Source organism: Lepidochelys kempii, chromosome 8 (genome assembly GCF_965140265.1).
Source record: "Lepidochelys kempii isolate rLepKem1 chromosome 8, rLepKem1.hap2, whole genome shotgun sequence".
Classification (NCBI taxonomy): Eukaryota; Metazoa; Chordata; order Testudines; family Cheloniidae; genus Lepidochelys; species Lepidochelys kempii.
In genome coordinates, this window is record NC_133263.1 from 11722694 (window position 1) to 11746536 (window position 23843).

The window sequence follows — 23843 nt, forward strand, 5'->3', positions numbered from 1 at the left end:
GCCCCATAGTTGTTTGCCTGTTTTTCACTGGTGAGTCATTTGGCATATTGCCTGCCAGCCTCTGAGAATTGAAGACATATAAGACTAGTAATTTAAGGGAGTAATTGGTAGTCAGCCTGATTCATGTGCGTAGAAACTATTTTAATTACCTTGTTTTTCTGTCAGCCACCAAACCTTCCCTGCCTTTCTATACTTTCTTGCAGATTGTCGTCTTTTTTGCTGGATTTCTTCTTAAACCCTGTAGATTCCCTTTGAAACAAAATCCCTCCCCCCTTCACCTGAGCACCCCCAGCTGAAATGTCCCTTAAGAAGAGAGTGCTTTGAATGTTGTCCTTTTAAGCAGAGCAATACAGGTGTGCTTGAGGTAGTGCTAAGGAGCAGCACATGTTACCATTTAAATGCTTGACTTAAAGGCTTTCCAGGGTAGGGATAGCTTAGGCAATGGAGAAGAGAGTAGAAAAGGAAAGATGTTTCTTTAACATCTGTGCCTTCTGGGAAACCTGGTTGCAGGGGATAAAAGCCCAGCTCCCAAAGAGGTGATCCTAGAAGGAGGGGGGAAAGGGAAACTGAAGTATTTTGAATTTAGGGTTTTCTTGTATGTTCATGTAAATTATCGTAACATTTTAAAAACCATATAAACATACAGGCAATAGACCAGTTTATTCCAAAGCAACTATATTCTCTACACTAAGGATTGTGCAGGCAGTGTTAGAATTCTTTTGCTGTTGTTTTGTATCTCTTCTTGCTATATGAGGTAGTTTTGTTACCTAACCTCTAACATTTCTTCTCCCCTTTGAATTGTAACAGTCCTGTTTGTGCCATTTCTATTTGTATCAGATATGGCTGTTTTTGTACTCTGTTTACTGTTCTGTGAACTCTACAAACTTTATATTATTGATATACCCCTTCTAGGTTAAAGGTAGTTAGTGTTGTCTGCTGAAAAGTATAAGAGAAATATAAAATACAAAAGTTCATTGCCACTAAAGAGCTTTTCAGTTAAATGGAATGTCTAGAAACTTTTCTGTATGCCCCATTAACTTTCAGCAAGTGGTGTTGTATAAAGAGGTCACAGAGATAGTCAAGAGAAAAGGCTAATGGAATTTTGAAATTAGGTTTTGTACATACAGATTATGGCTCTTATTTCAATTCTTTAGCACTCAGACTGGTTAAAAGCACAGTAGGCATGGGCCCAAGCTGTGAAGTCTAATTTTGGAGTTAGATTTGAACTTGCCCAAAATTTGGGTGCTCAGATCTGAGGTTTTGGTTTGGCCTACTGCAGAGAGAGGGTTCAACTACAAAGTTCAGTCTGGGCTTTGAATTTCCTAAAGTTCACAGCTATTTAGGTTTAGAGTTCTGATTCAGGTCTGACTCTAGTTAAGAGGTTATTCTTTATCCCCTTGGCACCTTGAAGGATTTAGTTTGGCCATGTTTCATTAGCACTTCACCCCCAAACATACTGTACTGACACACTGTATTTTCATCCATTTTTTTCTCTGCCCCTTATCCTGATGCTTCCCAAGCTATATTTCGTTTTCTGCCTTTCATTACTTATACACACAAACTTTCTGAGCATTGCCACACACTGCCACTAACAAGAAAGAATATGGCCCCTACTTTGAGCTGAAAAACTTGTAATTTTGATATGCCATTTTTCAACTTGAGGAATAGAAAATGTACCATGAGTGTTCTAGCAGCTCCTTTGCAAAGGCTATCCAGTACATCGTCCCTGCAGCCTTTATTTTTCTGCAATAAAAATGACAGAGGAAAAAGGAATAATCATTAAATCTACAGTTTGGCTTCTGCTTTCAAGCTAGTAAAACAATCGTCTTTATCTCATTTTTCAGTACACTTGACATCTGAAATATCGTCAGGTCAGACAAGATCCCTTTACTGTTCTAAAAGTTGTATCACAAAATACTTGTGTTTGTCAGCACATCCAACCTACGTAGGTTTCTACGAACATCCTTAGTGCACATCTTTATTGTGCTTTTCTTTCAAGGAAATAATACGTAACATCTACAATGCCTCAGAGGCGAAAGTGTGTGGGGGAGAAGAAGGAGGCGAAGACATATATTTATTTTGCCAAAGGTTGTGAGGTACGTGGCTGTGAACACACTAGCCACACACTAAAGCTACAGAATGAAATGAGCACGTCAGTTTTACATGGATACTTCAGCATCTCACACTGTCATTTTGTAATTCATGGTTTGTGACATCCCGTCCTTCAATCCAGGCTAGTTCAGACAGTGCAGCCAAATATGCAGGGGAGCTAGGTCAGGACATCCAAAATGCTTCCTCATGCTCCAGAGCCAGTTATGTGGATTACAGACTGGTTCATGTGATAATAACATTGAGCTCCTTGAGGAGTCTCCTCACCTTATCGTGGCACTGGGGGTGGCATGTTGCTGGCTTTTCTCCCTTATCCTCTTTAGCAGGAAACTACAATCCACCATGCCCCCAATTTCCTCTGTATACGAGCACACTAGTTCTGGAATACCCATGCCTCCAGTTGTCTTGGCATAAGAGGTTACGGCAGTCCAAGAAGTCACATATTGAATCTTGGGTCTCTCAGGAAGAACCCCCATTGAAATGATGTTGTATAGGTCCTTAGTTTTGCTTAAACTGACCTGGCCATACACCCAACCACATGTCTTCCCTTTGGGTCCATAATTTGCAGGAGTTGTTACGTCTGTATATTATGAATATTTTGACAGAAAGAGAAAGACACTCCTTGACCCTCAAAAAGGAAAACAGAAATCTCCTGAGCATGCTTTAAAGGCAGGAAGAAACAGTCCTGGGTGATTTTTTTGTTAACTGGCTCCTCTACACAGAAAACAAGTTTCAGTTGCCAAAATGTCACAACATATGAAGAGAGGGAGAAGTGTGTAAAACAGCAGGAGAACAGGAATACAGAAAAAAAAATCAGACTTTTGATTTATGTTTGTTCTGCGCTTACCGAAGTTAGGTAGAAGAAAACTTGAAATGTCTGTTTTTTCCATTAACATTTTTTTTCTTGACTGGATTTTATTGTCTGTCCATGTATTCTGTTAAAATATAAAACAAGTACCTTCTGAATTCCAGAGCTAAAATTCCATCTCTGGGGTTCTGGTGACTTGAGCTTTGTTCTCATGCATTACGACATCAGTAGAATTTCTCAGTGGAGTTTCAGGTACCCCAAGTCAGTTGCCTGCTGTTTCTTCTTGATTCGTTTTAGATGTGGAAAATTATTCCAGGCCGTTTACTGGCTGAAAAATAAGTCATGTTCAAGTCCAATACGTTTAACTGCTCGCCCCAAATGAGCACTTTTGTATGATGTCCAGATTCATTAACTCGAACTGCTGTTCACCTCTTGTGTTCTGCTTCCTGCTCAAAAACTACACAGGCTCATAAAATAGGAATACAACCTAAATATATTTTATTTTTCAAAGCAAATGCCCCAGTGAACTTTTTTCTGGGGGTAGGGAGAGTACGTGGGTAGCCTAGCATTTCACAATTAAAAAAAAAAAATCCATTGGTTAGAAGCAGATTAGAGTTCCAAGTTTTCTGGGGGTTATTGTTAATTGTAGCACATGAGGGGTCAAAGGATTTTAAAAATTATCCATTGACAGTGTTCTTTTGAAACAGTTAAAACATTTTAATCTCTAGCATGATATGTTTTCTTCCATTCAAACATGCAACTTTTAAGCAATGATCCCATTTTTGGCTCTGTTTTGATCTGATTGATTCTGGCATAAGCCATGCACTCCAAGGCTGGACTTAAGTATGATCAACTTAGGAGACTTCTAGGGTCCATGTGTTTCCTTCACCACGGGAAAAACTGAGTAATCAGGGGAAACAGTGTTGCTGAGTATACACAAAGTGATGTCTAATACACAGTGCAAACAAACTGAAAAAGAAAAATACGTTCCTCTAGCTTCTTTGAGCTGCTTTTTGTATGACATCTTGAAAAGCACCATTAAAGGTTTCTCCTTTTATGATGTTTGCCCTAAAAAGGGCCATTTTGTTTGAGATGGTTGCTTTTTAGACCATGAGGCCACTGATCGGCATTCAGACACCATGTTGGTGACATGGGTCATGCTGAAGCACTTAACAGAGGATTGGATGAATGTTGCCATCTTCGTCCCTTAAATTCTAGTAACCTTAGCTGTCCCTTGTAAACATTCACAGATAGATGTGTTTTTTTAAGTTGATGGCGTATCTCTTACACTGAGTTGTACCAGTGCCAGCCATGGCCTTGCTAAAGAACCGTAGTGGCAAAGCTTCTTTGTAACATTCCACTTTCTGTGTTGGTTCTGTGCCATCCTCATAGCAGAGGTGAGACTGTTACAGTTACTTTAGACAGCTTTATACTTGTAGAATGTGCCTGTTTAACTTTAAAACTGTGTAACGTTATCAATTAAATGTTTAACAGTCTTCCCTTCCAGCCCTATAAATGCATGAATCAGAGTGCTTCCGACCTATATAAATGAAGCGTTTCCTTTCTCCTATAAGCCTTGCTGGCTTTGGCTCCGATCCTGTAAATACTTACGCACATGTTTAACTTAACACACAGGAATAATTAATTTCAGCTTCCCAGAACAGTGTGTAGTTTGGACTGTTAAGTAAGATAATGAAGAAAAAAAAAAAGGTTTCATGTACTAAACCTTCATAGCATATAATGGAAAATGCAGGTAAACAAAGCTTTAGTTCAAAGTATAAACTTAAATTAAAATCTCGTTTGTGATGGGTATCTTTTTGGAATAGTGTATGGGACAATACATACGGTTGGCTGCCTTCTGATTTCAGTCACTGTGATTTATTTTCTACCTTCATAAATATTAGCCTTGGTTAATATTTACCTCCTTGAGTCACTAAATCTTGATATTGACAGCAGCAAAAGTTGATATTTATTTATTTTAGTGATAGCATCACCTTTATTACTTACCTTCTTTTTTTCCCCCCATAAAACTGCAACACAAAATGAAAACTGTGGTAAATTTTGCTATACATTCTTTTTGTCTGTTCTAAAACCCTGCCTGATCTTGGAAAAAGGCTCTCTTATTATTGAGAGAAATCAAAAACCATCTCTCTGTGCAGTTTGTGGTGCCTCTCTTCACCACTCCCCATTTGGGCCTGACATCATCCCAGGACAGAGAAGTGGGAAGAAGGAGGACATCCATTGTTGTCAACTATATAAACGTTTCCCTTATTCTACACCTCCTGCCTTTGTAAGGCAGTGCTCAGGGCTAAGCCACATGCAGGCTTTGACTTGTGACTGAGAGGACAAACTCTTTTTCTGAATCTCATTTAGTCTACCCATTTAGGGGTATGCAAAGGTGTGTACACACTTCAGCTGATGGCTAGATAGTCCTCTTCACAAATGAAATTTGACATCAGTATGACAGTTTATGCAAATGCAGATTCTTTTAAGTCAGCATGTCACTTTCCAAAATGAATTTGCTCTGAATGAGTCAATATTTAAACTCGGTCCAGGCAACATATTTTAATTTGTGACCCACATTAGGCTGCTAGAGAGAAGTGTGATCTGAACACAAGACTAGAACTTCTGAGTTTTAATCCCTCTTATGGCACACATTGAATGAAGATGTTACAGTAACCCCAGCTTCCCACCTTCTAAAATAGGGGTAATACTCACAAAGCTCTTGTTAGTATTAATTGTTAATGTTGATAAAGTATTTCTGAATCAACAAAGTCCAAAATCTGTTAGAGAAGCAAGCATATTTAATCCTTGTGTGTGTGGAGGAGTTGCCTGTACTTTTGTTCAGATGAAGTTCTTCATTGGCGCACATTGTGAAAGTTCTCAAACCTGTTGTTGTATCTCCTCCATTTCCTTGAAGGTCTGTGGTAACAAAAACTTTTTAATGGCAGATGGATTTGATCTGCAAAGTTGGAATCTGGTTGTGAATTTACCCCAAATTTGAGAGTGCCCTGTTGAGTGGTTGGGGATCCAGATCATCATAATGATGAGAGGACCTAACTTTAAGGTTCAGGTCAGAATGTAGGTTCAATTTATGAATCCTCCATTAAAGTTTGAGATGTTCAAACTTGGATTTTTGGTGACATCACAGGGAAAGGGGACAGTTGCATACTTTGTATCTGGATTTCTAGCCAAACTTTCTCAAAGTTTTCAGATCCAGGATTCTGGTCTTGGAAAAACTTCTAATCATTTTCCTTCTCCATCAATGTTCTCGAAGCCCCTCTGAGCTCCAGTGACCCTACCAATTCTCCCCTGGGCTTTACTCTCTCCACAGTAAGAGCCTGTCTAGTCCCCTGAGTTCAGTCAGAAGACTCCAGTCTCTAGGCCTATCAATCCAGCACTTGCTTACTATGAGCACCAACTTCATTTAGAAGAAAAGAAATCACAGTGATGTACCACCAGAAAAACATCCAAAGTAGTAAAATGTGGAGGTTTGCAACTTAACTCAAATGGAGAGAGAGACCAATTGTGGCAGTGATGGCTTAAATATGCTACATCATCACCACTGCACCAATTGTATGAGATGATCAGGACAAAAAAATACTGTTAAACACATTAACATTCACTTTCAGAATAACCTACAAAGATGTACTGACTGCAAAAATTTGTGATTATTATGGCCTCCAAGAAGAGTATCTTTTGATACAGAAAAAATTTGGGGCATGGGAAGGACGATGGGATAAAATCACTTTTTTTATTATTAAAAATCAAAATATTCTCAATCATTAGATCTAGCTTCTTTTTAATCTTAGAGGCAGTGTGTAATAGAAGTGAAGCAGATACTATAGTGTGGAGAATGGTATGAAACTCAGAGAGCAAAGCAGTAAAAATATTATTAGACTTAGCTAGATAAATCTTGACTTTATAGTGGTAAGAACTCTGTTAGGTCAGTGAAATCTTGAGGGTTGGCTTCTGACCTTACTATGGACCAGTGCCTTGCTTTGCCTATATGCTTGCACATTATCTCAGCACACAGATATTCACACCCTCTGTACACAGACACATTCCATGCATCCTCTCTTTCTGCCCCCAGAATTCAGAAACTTTCCCTTTGACATAAGTTGAGCCAAAAACCAGACATTCAGTATGAGGTCATCTGCTTTTCTTTCATTACTCATGCCTTTGGCATTCGCTGTTTCCCCAAACTTAGGGCTTCAATGGGTGTTTGGCCACCTTATTTATTTATTTAATTTGTGTAAATGCAGGTTCATTACATATGCCTGCAAAGGTCAAAGGTTAAACCAAGACCAAGTCTTAAGACATTAGTAGTCTTCTGTACTATGAACCAACTAGGCCAAAACATACTGCTGTACTCGATCAAGTAACGTCTGGCAGCAGTTAGGTTAATCATGTTTGAATACATTTTTTTAAACATATGTAAACTGTTAAGAGTGAGTGTAAACTACTATGGAGAGGACACGCCACTGCAAAAAAAAATTTTTTTTTAGTTTGAGTTAAATAGGAATATGCTAAGTTGAGGGAAAGGAACTGTGCTGTAGGCGGGATCTAAACATTGCACATCAATTTTCATTTAAGCTTGAATTTGCTGTCAAAGTGCCCTAAAAACTGAACTCCTTGTACCTTTTTCAGTGATTAACCTGGAACTTTAAAAAGCCCGACAGTTGAATGATATTGATGCTTGCAAAGAATAATGGAAAGCTTAAGAGTGTAGAAAGGAGAAAAGAGCTGAACAGAAGTTTGAGTCAGATCAGAACGGTTTAAGTGGAAGTGGCTTTTGTGGCCTCAACTTGTATTTTATGTAAACATCAGTCTGTCATCTGCCTCACAAAACTTACAATAACTTGACAGAGTTAACAGTTGTTGCTCAACAAGGCCCAGTTTTGATATAGCCCAGGCGCCAGAGCATGAAGGTTTTTATCACATTCCTAAGAGTATGATTGCCTTGTTGAGGTTAGTGGGTGAACACCAAGGCTTGCACAGAGTAAAAAAAAAAAAAAAAATCCCTTTAATAGATTTTCACTCCATCAAATTTCTCTGACTTTGAGTCAAGGTTTGAGAATTGTTTTATAGGAATGTGGGGGCGTGGGGGGAAAGAGTTATTAAATGATTCTACCATTGCTGTTAAGACTAGAGGTTCCATGGGGGATTGAATGGAATATGTAGGGGGAAGAATTCAGGAAACTCTTAACAATCATACTTGATTGGGGTTGATTGGGGTAAAACCTGGAACCATGTAAAACAATTCTGAACTCAGTAAAATGCTGATGGAAGGATTAATTTACAGAAATACAATAAACAGATTCCTTGTCATATACTTGGCTTCATAGCAAAGACGTGTTTTCTCAATGGGATTATACCAACATACACTCTTCTTTGATTTCTCAGTGTTGTTTTTAATTTTCCTTTGGTTAGAAGAGAGGCTTCAAACAGTTTTCAGAAGGCTCTGACTTCTTTCTTGTCGGAAGTCCTTTATTCAAAAATTGGCTTTGTCTCAACATGTCACCTGTTAGCTGTTACAAGCTGAATTTGCAAAGCTATGATTTCATCTCCCTGAAGAGAAGGTGGACAAAAGGCTTCCATACAGCAGAAATCACTTTAGTTCAAGAGACATAAACCAAACAAAGGGAAAAATCGTTCATCCAAAGAACGTGGAGAGCAGGTCCATCAGCCATATTTGCATTTGGAAAGCAAGGCTAGAACCCTGAAAGCCCACCAAATGAAAAGGTTTTGTCATTTAGACCAGAAAAAGCTTTAAAGGAATCACATTCATTAAGGAGAAATAATATTTTGTTGAAGATGAAAATATAGAAACCACCCGCTATCTATCCAGAGGGGAGGGGAATGGAATCAAATGTGTTTTCATCCAGGTCAAACGTTGCTACTGTGCATGGTTCATTTAGCACTTCAGTGACTTGTTTTATTTTAACCTCAGAAAGTCCGTGCTTGTTCCTAAATTCTTTAGACGAGAGCAGAGCAGTGAAACACCATAGTGAAGAAAAGTGTATAAGGCATACATCTGGTTTGTGGCACACACAAATGAAACTAATTCAAGTGAGAATTTTATGAAATGCCCAAGAGGTAAGCAATGTTGAGTTTAGATGAGTGTTCAGAGGCTCATCCCAACCCTCTAGGATGAAAATTCACTCTGAAAATCACTCTAGAACATGCTTTCTGTGAAGATTTCTAATACAACTTGGTTGTGGTTCAGTAGGAAATGCTGAGAGCGCAGCTTTTCCCGTGGTCTTATCTCTGACTTAAGTGCAGAGGTGCACAACCTCTTTTGTTTTCTCTTAAAACTTTTTTTTTTTTCCAACTGAACTTTTAAAAACCTCAATAGGCCAAAAAATTAGTTCAAGTTTTAGGAACAGGTTCAGACCAGTTTTTGTTACCGAAATCCGTTTGCCCAGTTCTAAATTTTGCAAGGGAATTTTTTTCAGTTGATACAAATGATACAGATGCCCATGGACACAGTGTCTTAGCTGGATTGTATTTAAGAGAAATCTTTGCAACTTACAAGACTCCACTTTCTTCCATTTAATTTAAAAATCTTAATGGACAAAATATAAATATAAATCAACCAAACCAACATGTTCACATTACAACTTGTCCCCAAAGCCATTCCACTCTTTTTTGCTTCATAACCAACCATTAAAAACAGAGTCACATGACATCCAAACTGGTGTCTTGCATTACACTTTCCTTCCCTAACAATACATCTTTCTCAGCCTTTCTTTTACTGGAACAATGTTGTTTTTAAATCTGCAACAACAATAACATATTTTTTTTAAAAACGGGGGGTGGGAGGAGGGCGGAACAGAACTGCTAGACCAGGTGTTCTCAACCTTTTTCTTTCTGAGCCTCCCCCCTCCCAACATGCTAAAAAAATTCCACAGCCCACAACAACTGTTTTTGTGCATATCCAGTAGATTAAAAGCCAGGGCCGGTGTTAGGGGGTAGCAAGCAGGGCAATTGCCCAGGGTCTCATGTCACATGGGGCCCCGCAAAACTAATTTGCTCAGGCTTCAGCTTTGGCCCCAGATGGTGGGGCTCGGGCTTCGCCTTTCTGTCCTGGGCTCCAGAGAGTGTCATGCTGGCCCCTCTCTGGTTTATTTTGGTAGACACCCTGAAACCTGCTCACAGCCCCCCAAGGGTGCCCAGACCCCTTGTTGAAAACCAGTGTTCTAGAGATCAATTTTTTAACCTTTATGTTGGTTAACTCTCGATTTTCAGAGGGACTGTGGATGAGAGAGCTCTCCTCGGCATGTGTCCGGGTTGCAGAATCAGTCCCTGAAATGTTAAACCCCACCTGATACTTGTGTTCCTTACTGAAACTTTTTTTTCCAAAATAAATATTTTGATGTGCGATTCTTTTTAGAAGGTGTATCTCAGATGTACACAGGCTATGGCCCTTTACATAAGGGTTGCTATAGTAACTATCCATCTGGAAACAAAATGCTTGAGTAAATAAATGACTAGAATAAAGGTGTTGCACATCTAGCTAAAGCCTCAATCCTGTTTGTTTACCCTTGCTTTTGAAAATTGCTCTAAAACTCTGTTCTTCCGGTTGGGTGAATCTCTGTTTCCATCTCCTTGCCTGTTCAGAGGTTGCGGTCCTCTTTGATTTCTCTGTGTTGATATGCTGCCTTTTAAGGGAGTCCCACCTCTCTGATATTATTCATGTACCAGCCATTAGCAGGTCTGGAAACTGTGCAAGGTGAGCACTACCTATTAATCAACACACAGTAAGTGACTGCCTTGATTGCACTGAAACCTGGGGATGCAGAACATATTTGGTCCTTTGTCCCATTGAAATCTGTGAAATTTGTTAAAAATGTTAGACTCCTTTCTAGCCTTCCCCATAAATTCTGCCTATGGCACTGTTCAAAATGACTGTATTTTTTTTTAAATGGGTATATTCTAATGGGTAGCTTAGTGGGCTGAGCATCAGGTTGGAAAGACCTAGACTCCTTGAAATACGAGGTGTGAAACTGAGCCAGCAGGGTCCACTCGGCTTTTAAGCCCTGTGAGGTGTATAAATTGAGTTTCCTGTAGTTTGTGTGTGGATCTTTCAGATAAGGCCTTAAAAACTGAGGTCATGCCTCTTTTGCATGGACACTAAGGGCTAGATTTTCAAAAAGAGGAGGTCCATCTCTACCTGTGCAATTGCATGCTTAGACTTGCACATGCATTTACCATGGACATGTGCAACACATCTTGCAGAACAACAGTTACGGAAGGTTAGTAACCATTTTTCATATGTGCAAATGGCCAGTTAGGCATCTAAAAATGCTCATTTTTATGCACAAATACCCAATTTATGTGTGTAATCATAGCTGTGCAACATTTTTACATCTTTTATTTTAAAAGTGTGTTGCTAAACATTTAGTGGCACTTTTTGAAAGAGCAGGGTTTTGCCCCAGCATGTCTGTTGAGAAATGTCCTACTTTGGTTGTTAATCTCCTAGTCCCAAAGTAGCAGCAATCCAAGCAGGGCTGTATGTAGTCTGAAGTGCCGTGGGTACACCTCAGGGAATTACGCAATTATGCGCCTGTGTAATTTCCCGCATAAAACGTCTGGCTATGCATTGTCACATAATATTCCTTAGCAGATAAAGACCATGCAAAATGTTGGATCACACTGGGAGTCATGGGACCATTGATCGATTTTTTCCAGAAAATGCCATGACAAAGATCCCACATTGCAAATATACCAGCAAAAGAGAAAGTACAAGATTTTCCTGGACAGGTTTTGGAAGATAGAAGAAAAATCTTTTGCAAAATGTGCAATGTTGTTCTGGACCACCAGAGGAAATTGACAATTGCAAACCAACTCATCCAATCACAGAAGCATTTAAATAGAATGACAAAAAATGCAGCGTGCACTTTCAACACAACCACAATAGCACAACATGAGCACTTAGAGGTTGTCCGTTACTGTATCTTAACATGTGCCGCTTTTTTCCATGTTCTCTGTGTGTGCGCATATATATATATATATATATATATATTGCGCATATATATCTTCCTACTGTATTTTCTACAACATGCATCTGATGAAGTGGGTTTTAGCCCATGAAAGCTTATGCTCAAATAAATTTGTTAGTCTCTAAGGTGCAACAAGTACTCCTTGTTCTTTCTGCAAACATACTGTTATCTAAGGCAGACCATCCTTTTATATTCCAATTTCTAAACACTTGAATGAAGAATAGTGGTGCAGTTCCAGGATGTTACCGGCTGCAAGAGGCATAACTTACACACGTCTACAAAACTGAGAAATAAACTTGAGGACAAAGTGAAGGATAACTACGTGTCAGTTATATTCAATGAAATGACTGATGACAAGGGCTGCTATGTACTTCACATTTTACTCGCACCTGTGGTGAAAGCCAGTACTCGCACCTGTGGTGAAAGCCAGTACTGGGAAACGGTCTTCCTATCTTGCTGACTTGTTTTCTGCAAGAAGTGCAAATCACAGCACTGTGTCTCAAGCAGTCATTCAAAACTGTGCAAAGTTATCAAATTGTATGTGGTTGTGTTTGACACGGATATGCCGCATACATGAAGAAAACTTACAAAACTGTACTGTCTGTACTGTTTCCTGGTAGCATCCATGTAACATGCTTTGCTCACATAATCAATCTGGTGGGGGAACATTTTTGTAAGCCATTCAAGGATGTCAGCGCATTGGTAAAAGCTTTCTCACAAATGTTCTATGTGGCAGGGGACAGGAAAATGAGGTACTTAAATTACCTCAGGCAGAAAGTTCCCAGTATAACAATGGCACCAGACCCAGTGGCAACTAGATGGAACAGCTGGTTTGCTACTGTTCAGTACCATGAAAAGCACTTTCAATATTATCACAGCTTTGTTAAAGAAGAAATGGAGGTGTGTGACAACTCGGCACCGCATTCATTGCAGGAACTTGAAAGAGTGCTGTCAGATGAAACCCGATGTTTAATGCTGAAGATTGTTTTAACAATGAAATGCGCAAGCCAATCATTGACCTAATGGCTATATTTGAAAGCCAGAGACTGTGCACTCTTTTTGCTGTTCAGAAAATGGACGAACTGCTGTTTTTCCTTGAGAGAGACAATGGTTTCCTCCAAAAACTGAGTGTTAACAATAACCACTAATCAAAGTAGCAAGTTGGTGAACCTGTTTTGTTCAGCTGTTGACAATTCAGCTGAAAAGCTGAAGAAGTACATCAGTGATACTGAGAGTGGGCAGCCCTCAATTAAGTTCCTAAAATGCATAAGGATTTTCAACCCCAGAAGACTTCCTGTAATATCTCATGTGAAGAAGGATTACACCTCAATTCCTGGCTTCAGTGACATTTCAGCAGAGGAGTTTGCTTTGTGTATCGGGAAGGTGGCACCCGACACGATCCAGAGAACTCTACAGTCACGGGAAATTGACATCACCATGTTTTGGTCATCAACAGCCAACCATCTTCCGAGTTTGAAAACATTAGCTTTCAGATACATAAATGCCATAACAAACATAGCTGATGCTGAGTGCAGCAACTCGCTGTATAATCTTGTCTTCTCCTGTCGGAGACATTCTCTTTCAGAAGACAAACTGAAAGAGCTGATGTTCCTTAATTTCAATCTTGGAATTTAAAAAGATTTTATGTTAACAAAAAATCCATTGGTTTAGTCTTATTAATACTTTATTTTATTTTATTTTTTACTTACTGTGCTAATATTTTGGTAAGCAGTATGAGAGAAGAACCCAATATAACTGCACAATAATTTTGTTACATTGCACAGTACTTGAGGTACCTCAAGGACTCAGAATTCTTTTAATTGTTTTTTGTATTGCACTTGGACTTTGAAAAGATGTGAGAATTTGAAGTACTGCAGAAAAGGGGTAATTTTGCTGAAATTATAAAAAAAACTAACCTCAATTTAACAAGTCCTCATTTCACAACTTTAGTTTTAAAAATCACACCCACTGGGTCACATTTTTTTTGTTCAAGGAATACAAAAGCCCTACAGTAGATTCCGTGATAGTGCACTTTTGTCAGTTACAAAATTTGAGTAATTAAAGAGATTTATTCCACTATCTCCAGGTTACCATGTGAGATAGACCTATCCTAAAAGTTCAGATGCAAACTGGATAGTTAACTTCCAACCCAGAGTTCAGAGATGTGTGTAATTTTTCCTATGGAGAGAAGACCAGATTTTTATTTCACTTAAATCATGTAAAACGTTGAAACCTTACAATTTACAATTGGTGTAAAACTGATGTTAGAGGAGAATGACTCCAGCCAAATTATTAGGGTCCAAGAAAGATTTTGAACCTTCTTGACCCCAAAAGTTTGGAGGTGATGTGATCTGGAGGGTTGATTTGGATCTGGCTTAAGTACTATCTTTACTAGATAAGTTCTGTTGCTTGTGCTGGTTACATTTATAATATTGATAATGCTTAAATTAAATGCGGGAGGGGAGGGCAGAGAGGGCATCAGTGCTTGAGAAGGAACATGTGCTTGCAGCTTACTTTTGCTGGGCTGTGGGTCATTTCGATGCACTGGCAGCTTGTTGGATTCTTGTTGGAGTGATGGCAGAGGAGTAGGGAGAAGCAAAAAGAAAAGATTTCCCCCTCTCCCTTTGTGGCCCTCTGCTCCAAAGCAAAGCTTTCTCCTTGCCTTTAGTGCCTGAAAAGGAAGTGGGTTACCTCAACTTCCCTAAAGGACCATTAGAAAACTGTAATTTCAAAATGAGTTTCCTGTCCAAGGAAGAGAGCTTAGCACTTACAAGAACAGTTCTCCACTATAGGAGGCAGACATTTTAGTTTTATGAGGAACAAATAAAACATTCCTCCATGCTTTACAGGCATAACACTTTCTTAGGCTCTTTCGTTACAAAATGACCTGTCTACATAGTTACGCTGATCAGATGCAGAGAATAACATGACACAAGTGTTAGCAGTGGCTGATGTTGTAAAGAGATGGGGGGGGGGGCAGGGGAAGGGAGGGCAAACAAAAAGTAGCACACTGTTACAACCAATTCCCCCCTTACCTTTCAGCCAGCACTAAACCCTCACACATAAGGATCACAATGCCTGGATTGAGGTGTTTCAGTTCTTTATTACAGTGGTGCAGTCCTCCCAAAAGCAGTGGGGATGCACTGGGTGTTACTTAGAGCAGAATCTGTCCCTTGGAACTTAACACATTTCAAACATCTACTGCGATATTAGAATTCTGTAGTGATGCTGCTAAGCATTGTATGTCTGAACTTTGGGTCATGGTGAGTGAATGACAAGAGGGTTATGCAGGTTTTAGTCTGCTCTATGGAGGTTTGGGAGATGCCTTATCCTACTAGTTCTGATTTTTTTTTAACAGATTTGTTGTTTGTATGAAATATATTAATTAATATTGAAAGACCAAACCCAAGCCCAAGGACATGAATGTTCTTTCTCTGTGCCACACTCAAGTTGTCTACCCTTTAAGAACATGAGGATATTGAAAGCTTGCTGAAGTCCTTGATGAAACTGAATTGTAATACAGACAGAAGCAGCTATGAGTTTTCCAATATGTGTCAAAATTGGCTTTTTATGGGAGTTGTGATTAAAAGTAGCCTTAGAGTCATATTAAAATCAGTATAATATAAAGCCATGGACTGTGGCTATATAGCGTTGCTTTCTCAAGATTTACAGTGTTAGAGGAAAGTGATCTGATGTGAGCTTTGATATATTTTTTAAATCATCTTTTTTTCATTTCCAGCCTACTGTCTTTATTCCCTTCCACTTGTCCATTAAAGCAAGTTTATGCATCAGCTTTCATTGTGTATTCAGTTCATTTGTTAGCAGGGTGGAATGATTTCAATTACCTGTTTTAATTTTGTTTTGCATTTGTACGTTTTAGTAATTTTCCTAAGGAAAGATTGATTCTCATTAGTTGGAGACCATAAAAACTTGTTGTTTGCAACTAAATATAGCCTTTATACTAAATTTGGTGCTTGTTTTTGCTAACCAGGAGGATACACTCTATTTATATACATTTGTTTAAGCAAATGTATATCTTAACTTGCCTTTACCTTTATTCAGAGTCTTAATTTTTACATTTCGTATTATGTTAGAAAATGGTGAATGATGCATTATTTATTTACCAGGTGAAGACTTAATTTTTTTTACTTGTGATTTGTGTCCAACTCTGTGTATGGAAATACAAATTAAATTAAAATACACAAAAACAGCATTTTAATTTTTTTATTAAATAAATCTCCCTTAAAATGCTGTATACATGAGAAAAAATATCAAAGTTTATGAAAACATGTTTTGGGTTTTAAAACTAACTGATTTATTAAACAAAGGAAGTATTATCTGTACTTAATGAATTGAACTAGTTATTTCTGGTCACCACATTCTTCAAGATTTTAGTGCTAGTAGGTGTCATTCTCTTACACCTACTCTTTATTCATAGTTTTGGAAGGGGAAAACAACTTTCCTGCCTTTTCAACACCCAATTGATTTCTTAACTTTGAATGAACTAGTCATTGAGTCGAGCTAGGTGAACAAACTAAAATGAAGAAAATGTTCTCACTGTACCTGTAGAAAAGGTTACTGCTGTCAAAAACTGGTTTAGCACTTCAACAAACACTGGTTCCAGGTTAGCGATTGACTTCCACCAGTTCAGTGGTTTGACTTTATTTTACTTAAATCATTGATTTTTATCCATCTTGGTTGTTGAAAGAAAGAGTCAGGTACAGTAGCCCTGATGCTCAGACATTTTCCTTAATTTCTCCTTTTCAAAGATTACCACTCACAGGTTTGCAAAACTAATGATCCAAAAGCAGTAGAGAAATAGTGTCTTTTGTCTCCCTCTGTACAGACAATCTAAAAGTGAGCAATGGTATTTGAATGCGGAGCCAGATAAACATGAGCATGTTGCTGTAATTTCTGTATTTGTGCCCCATACTCTCTATTTTAATTACTTCTGGTTCCCTTACATTTTTTGCCTGAGGCTTGTTGAGCTGAAGATAGATAAGTTAGCGGATAAAGCACTGGCCTTTCATATTATAGACAGTTACACAGAAACAAGTTAATCCCCCCCTAATTCAAATCAAGAAACCATCATACATGCTATAGCTAAGTACAATTTGACATGATTGGAAATCTTTTCTCAGGAGATAATCTACTAGGAGTGAACAAGCTTGACGTGTCAATTACCTCTCCTCTAGGAGGGAAACCTTTCCTTGAAGCGCCAAAAATCATTAAGTCGCTGCCGCAGCAAAGAGATTTTGCACTTTTGCCTGCTTGTCTATAACCTAACTTAAATGTCTGTATGCCTGCCTAATGGCACTACAAATGAGAAACACAGAATAAACATCTCATTCAACTATGAAAAAAATGTAGGAGGAAGAAAAGCCATCACCCAGGCTGGTGCTGAGTGCAGCAAAAAGTTCTAATTTTATGTGCATACAGTACTTTGAAGTCTGGCAATAACAAAATCCTAGAAAATGTACAAAAAGTTCTGGGAACTCAAAAAACGGTCAATCAAGGTTTCTGATTTAGGAGGACATGAAACATAAATATAGTTCAGATAGTAGGACTTCAAACAGGCATTTAATCTTCACTGGCATAAATATTAAAGGTTTCAGAGTAGCAGCCTTGTTAGTCTGTATTCGCAAAAAGAAAAGGAGTACTTGTGGCACCTTAAAGCTTATGCTCAAATTTGTTAGTCTCTAAGGTGCCATAAATATTAAGAGACAGTGAGAACTGTTGCACTTGGTTTCTCATGAGACAGTATTTTAGCACAGTTTAAAACAAGTTCGGCTTGTTCTCTCTTACATGAGTGCAAATTAGGAAAAACTCCATTGGGTTCAGTGGAATTACATGAGTGTAAAATTAAGAAAAGATCTGAATCCAGCCCTTTGAGTTTCACTAATCTCAAATCTACAGCGTACATTGCTACATGTTCACAGATCTGTAAGCGCAGTAATGGATTTTGTGAAACTTTCAGTGCTGTGCCTCCAAGATTAGAGTCCATCCTCAACCATTTATATTGCATTCCCTGACCAAATGAGGCAAATAGTTCTCAAAAGGTACTACATAATGCTTTAATATTTGTTTATACGCAATGTTGTTGTAGCCATGTCGGTCCCAGGATATTAGAGAGACAAGATGGGTCAGGTAAGATCTTCTATTGGACCAACTTTTGTTTGACTGTTTGAGAATTGACATCTTATAGCCCTGTTCACCAAACACCCATTGGCTTTTAACTATCATATTTTAATTAAGAAGGGTTTATTTTCCCCCAGCGGAAATTCTTGAATTGGCTGGAAATGCAGCAAGGGACAACAAGAAGGGTCGAGTCACTCCTAGACACATCCTGTTGGCTGTAGCAAATGATGAAGAATTAAATCAGGTAAGAAAAGTCTCCATTATGTGAAGGCCAGGATTTCTTTTAGGGTTTCTTAAATTATCCTTCCATATTACTGAATTGTAATTCAAGACCTCTGCTTCTGAGCAGAGCAGGCCACTGGGAAGCAGTTCATTCATTCATTCATTATGGTAACTAGTTAAAGTACTCAGCTTAATTACATGTTTCAGGGAATAAAATGCACAATGCATAGGCGATACAACACAACCGTTGCCTCCTCTGAGACACCAAGGTAAAGCCTCCTAGGAAACTGAGTCCGTCAATTCCTTTGAGTTGATATTCCTGTATGTATTCTGGTTATGTATATCTATCTTTTTTGTCCTAAAACTTTCTTAACCCATTGGGGCCAGACTTCAGGAGTAAGAGGGCTGGATTTTTTTAGATAGTCAAATAAATTCAGACATAACTAGTATTTGTTTGTCATTTATTTGCATTGGAATCACATCACCCAGAGCACCTGCCAGGATCACAGTTCATTGTATTAAGTCCTGTACAAACACATAATAAGAAAAATTCCCTGCTGCAGTCCAGTGTTCCACTAGCTGAAAAAACAATCTACTCCAGCCATCCTCACTACATGGTTTAGAAATCCCATAATATTGCCCTGTTCATCATTCCTTTTGTGAGTCAGGGGCCTTACCTTATAGATCCTGAGCTGTAATCAAGGAGCACTCGGCGCAGTTCAAGACGGGAAATGCAACAGGGGCTTTAAGTCACTAATTCAGGAGAAATCTTGATGCTGGTCTGGTGCAGGACACTAACTGGAGCGTGGAGTTAAGGTTGTCTTTAGAATATGCAACTGGATATATTTCCCAAGTACTTTTAGTTAATAGCATGCATGGACTCTGAGTGTATTTGAATATATATCTACCTCAGTGGTTCTCAGACTGTGGGTTGGGACCCCAGAGTGGGTTATGACCCCATTTTAATGGGGACCCTAGAGCCAGCGTTAGACTTGCTGGGACCAAAACCCGAGCTCCACCCCCACCCAGGACAGTGGGGCTTGGGTTGTGGCCCCCTCCACTCCCCCCAGGTCATGTAGTAACCTTTGGCAGAAGGGGGTCGCGGTGCAATGAAGTTTGAGAACCCCTGATTTCTACCTTCTCTTAACTGTTCTATTTCTGTGTTTTAAAGGCTTAGATTCTTTTTAACTGTAACATTTCTGGACACACGCACACGCACACACGCACACGCACCCACCCCTTCACTTGAAGTTTCATGTCTGTTAATTTCTTTAGTTTTTAAAGATTCAAGGAAGTGCAGAGTTTAAGAGCTCCATACTCATGCCTCCCCCGGCACTCCCTGCAATGTGAAGCTTCGGGGCTCCCTCTCAAACACACACTGCCCTGCAAAGCTCCTGAGTCCACAGATATGACTACCCTATTTTTTCTCTCATCTATTGCTGAATAATTTAGTCTTCATTACACACATTTGACAGCATAGATGAAAAATTAATTGTTTGTGAGCACAAAAGACCTCCGGGATGCATAGCAACATGCAAGGATCTGTGCATTTTCTGGCTAAATTGTTCAGTTTAAATTCATGTTGTGTGGAAAGGGTTTCTTTTCTTCACAGATATTTATTGAGCTATATAAAGACATAATTAGGAATAGACAATACAGAATACAGTGCATATTAATAAATACTGTTCGCTCTTTATCACTGTGTAAATGCTGGATTTCATTATTTGCTACTTTATTTGCGTTTAGCTATTGAAAGGTGTCACCATAGCCAGTGGTGGTGTATTACCAAATATTCACCCAGAGCTGCTCGCAAAGAAGCGGGGGTCTAAAGGAAAACTGGAAGCCATCATCACTCCACCCCCAGCTAAGAAGGCAAAGTCCCCATCACAGAAAAAGACTGTATCAAAGAAAGCAGGAGGCAAGAAAGGATCAAGGAAGTCCAAGGTAATCTGTATATATCAAACCTGAAACGTGCAATGCAGGAGCTGCTAAAAACTGGAGAATCGGAGAGACCTAGATGTGTATATATATACAGTATAGACCTATATAGTAAATATCCTAAAGGATATTTTCCAGTTCAGGGTGTGATTGGGGAGCAGTTTCAATAGTAACATAAACCGTTACCAAAGTTCAAATAACAGCCCTCTCCTCAAGGTGTCTCAAAGCATGAAAGTCAGTCAAACTGGCACATCTGCTGTGAGTATTGCATCCCCTGTGTGGAGGCAGTTTCTGTATGACTGAGGAGCTGGAGGTTGTAACTGTGGCATGGCAGGATTGTGGCTAGCCTATCGATGAACCAAACAGATCCAAAAATCTCACATAGCCGCTATAGTGGCAGCTGTGCAGTGGTTGCGCGGGTGCCTGTGCTCTGCCACTGGGTGAGAGGGGCAATTTAAATTTACTTGGATTTCACATGGGGTATCCGCATGTGGCACTGAGAAAACGAGGATTTGGATAATTCTATCATAACTAAAATCACATTAGAACAATATCATTTTTCCTTCAGTTGCAAATATTAAGAAAAAGTATAACATTTTAGTTTGCTGATTTTATTAGTCAAGCATTTTTTTAAAAAGTAGATTTAATAATTTCTTCTCATTTAATAAATTTGCTGAAATTCAGCAATGGCTTTTGTTATCTCTTTGAACTGAAGACAGGATTCTACCAGAGCAGGTAGTTTGATCTCTTTCTGCATGGAGAAGTCATGATATTCAGCTTGCCTAAATACAGATTCTTCAGCAGAAGAGTGCCATAAATTTTTTTTTTTATTCCACATTTTTAGGTTGCTGTAATGAGACTCTTCTGAATTTTGAGCTGGAGACTTCTTTAATTCCTAAATACTAAATGTACTTCATTCGAAATTTGAAGAGAGAAGAAAGTGTGGGGGGGGGGGAATGGACGGCATCCAATCATGATAAATGTCTTGTAGTAAAATAGGGAAATTCATTTTTGAACTTTTTTTTACTAGAGTTTCCATTTATAGAGGTTAGGAATTTCTTTCTAATTCATGTGCTTACATGCAAGCTTTAGTGTGTGAAAAAAATTGTGGAAAATTACACATGCAAAATTCTGGGTGCAAAAACGTTCACAGGCATTTAATGTGCTGCATTTGAAAATGTTGCCTTTTCTGGTCAACAAAGACAATACCTTTGTCTTGAGCTCTCCATTCTGAGGTCCTAATTATTTTCCTGATTTTACAGTTACTTTTTGAACTCTTGAATTTTCTCTCTCCTTGTAGAACACATAGTAGGTGGCATTTGGAGTGCAGAGCTTCTAATAACCTTGCACTAATAATTTCCCTAAATCTGGATATTTTTTTTCTTTCTTGATTACAAAAGCAGGAAGTCTGTTGTGGGGTTCTGTTTTTCTTTCACACAATAAACTTCATTGTCTGCTTATTATACTAATATTTGGCTAATAATAAACTCCAGGGGAATTGAAATAGGAGGCATGAAAATCTAATTTTCGAAACATTTGTATAATGTAAAGTATGGTTACACTTCCTAGAAACACAAATATACTCCTGCATCTTCACCACCTTATTTGTTTACTCACACGCTATGTTACCTATACTTTTGGGGGGAATATAACACAACAGTAGCTTTGCTTTAATGTCCCAAGTAGAGGTTTGATTCACAGACATGTTATTGAGGCAATACATATTTATGCTAAATGACGATTATTATTATTTTATTTTATTTCAAATTAAAATATTCCTACCTCTCAGTTGGCAGCAGTTGAGCTAGTTGCTACAGCAGTTGTTTCACTGCCATGACTGACATCCCTTCAAAATGATACAGTTCTAATTTATATCCAACAATTTGATGCAGGCCAAACCTGTGGTGTTCTAGTTAAATAATCCAGTTAAATGGATGGAATAAATTTAATTTAATTTTAATTTTACTGAGTAATGGAAGATGACTGGGGCCAGGTTTGAAAAACAGAATTTTTCAGCTAGGGCCTACAGCACCTCTATTAGGCATACAGCATAATGGAATAATTTATTTATATTATTTACAGTAACAGCCAAATTTTAAAATAGGTACCTAAAAACACAGTTGTGAAATTTGCAAGTGACCACTTTCATGCACAGATACAAGATTTCGTGTCTGAAGAAGGCTCTTAGGAATGCCAAGAATGTCCACTTGCAAATGGGTACATTGCCCCTTTGCATTTGCATTTTTAAAAAATCGTTGAAAATATTTTGGGAAATTTTAGAAGACGAGTGAATTCTCTAATGTGTGTGGTTTCATAGGCAAGAGGGGACCTCAGACATCCAAACATTGAGGTCATTTCTCCTCTGGATGTGTATGTGTAGCTGCCTTTATTAACATTAATCAGTCACATATGTGACTAAAGGTCAGACTCCAATACCATTGTTTGTATTCGTTGTTTATAGCATAATAAATATGGCTACGTGTATTGCATGTCATATTATCAGTATTATTGAACCATATTTCTCAGCCTCTGGTTAACTAATTAACTATATTTTTACAAGAAGAAGCAGGGAGAAGTCAGCAAATCAGCAAGTGCTGACAGTACAACAGAAGGAACTCCTGCAGATGGATTCACAGTCTTGTCCACCAAAAGTCTTTTCCTTGGCCAGAAGGTATGTCTAGGCATTTTATAAGCCAATACCTATCTTGAAGTTTTGCTTAAGAGATACACCCCAAAAAGGCCTGTGCTTGACTAGCATTCACCCAGTCTTGTAGTTCATCTGCACGTGCATTACAGAGCTGATTTGGATAAGTCTTTTTTAACAAAGAAATCACCTGAAACTGGTTTTGAAAACTTTATTTTTAATAAATGGGTCTTCATGTGCGTAATTAACCAAACATTCTGATGCAGTGAAATTTTGCTTGCTGTGAAACTTTCCACATTTTTTATTAGACGGCATAATTATTACAGCTAAGCTTCTCCCAGTGATGACATTTTGCTGAGGACAAAATGGCTTTACAAAAGGACAGCCTGCTCTATTGCCAATATAAATGATTTGCTGGCTTCTATCAAAACCTATTTAAAATATTTATTTCTAATAGATCTTTTTTTTTTTTACAAAAACTAATAACATACAATAACGAATGACGCTTTTACAAAAAGCCATTTATCAACAGTTGTATTTACCCTGTGAGCATATTTTGAGAGTTGGGTGTGTTAGGGTTTTAATGCTAAAATAGCACTTTAAAGAGACATTGTTAATTCAAGAAATGAACCTGGTCTCTTTTCTTGAAACCAGCCTTTAACTTATGTGATATGCTATTTTGAAGTAATACTGCATCTTTCTTTTATCATTCAGTGGCTAAATCATTGTATTGTAAATTGAAAGTGACGAACCATTTTTGTCCCATCGTGGAATGTCTCCTTTAACTCATTTTTATTTCATATCGAGACTGTACTCCATTTATTGTTGCACAGCTTGTCTGCTAAGTTCATTATGCATGCAAATAACTTTATTTTATTTGCTGCAAAGGGTTTCTGTATTTTACATGCAGTTTACACTTGCAGTCAGATTGTCATTTGAAGGGGAGAGATTGGCTGCTTCCCCTGGAATCTTTCTGAAA

At 38.4% G+C, this 23843-nt stretch overlaps 1 protein-coding gene across 4 annotated transcripts in view; it reads left to right on the forward strand.

The window, feature by feature from the left end:
• The window catches only part of MACROH2A1 (macroH2A.1 histone), a 72274-nt gene that overhangs the window by 17582 nt on the left and 30849 nt on the right, over positions 1–23843 (forward strand). For 2 of the 4 annotated variants that reach the window (XM_073355517.1, XM_073355519.1), the window contains exons 3-5: positions 18198–18304; positions 20029–20226; positions 22781–22891. In XM_073355517.1, coding sequence (XP_073211618.1) covers positions 18198–18304; positions 20029–20226; positions 22781–22891 — 416 coding nt within the window. The remainder of the gene's footprint in view (positions 1–18197; positions 18305–20028; positions 20227–22780; positions 22892–23843) is intronic. The other 2 variants (XM_073355518.1, XM_073355520.1) reach the window with 1 other exon arrangement.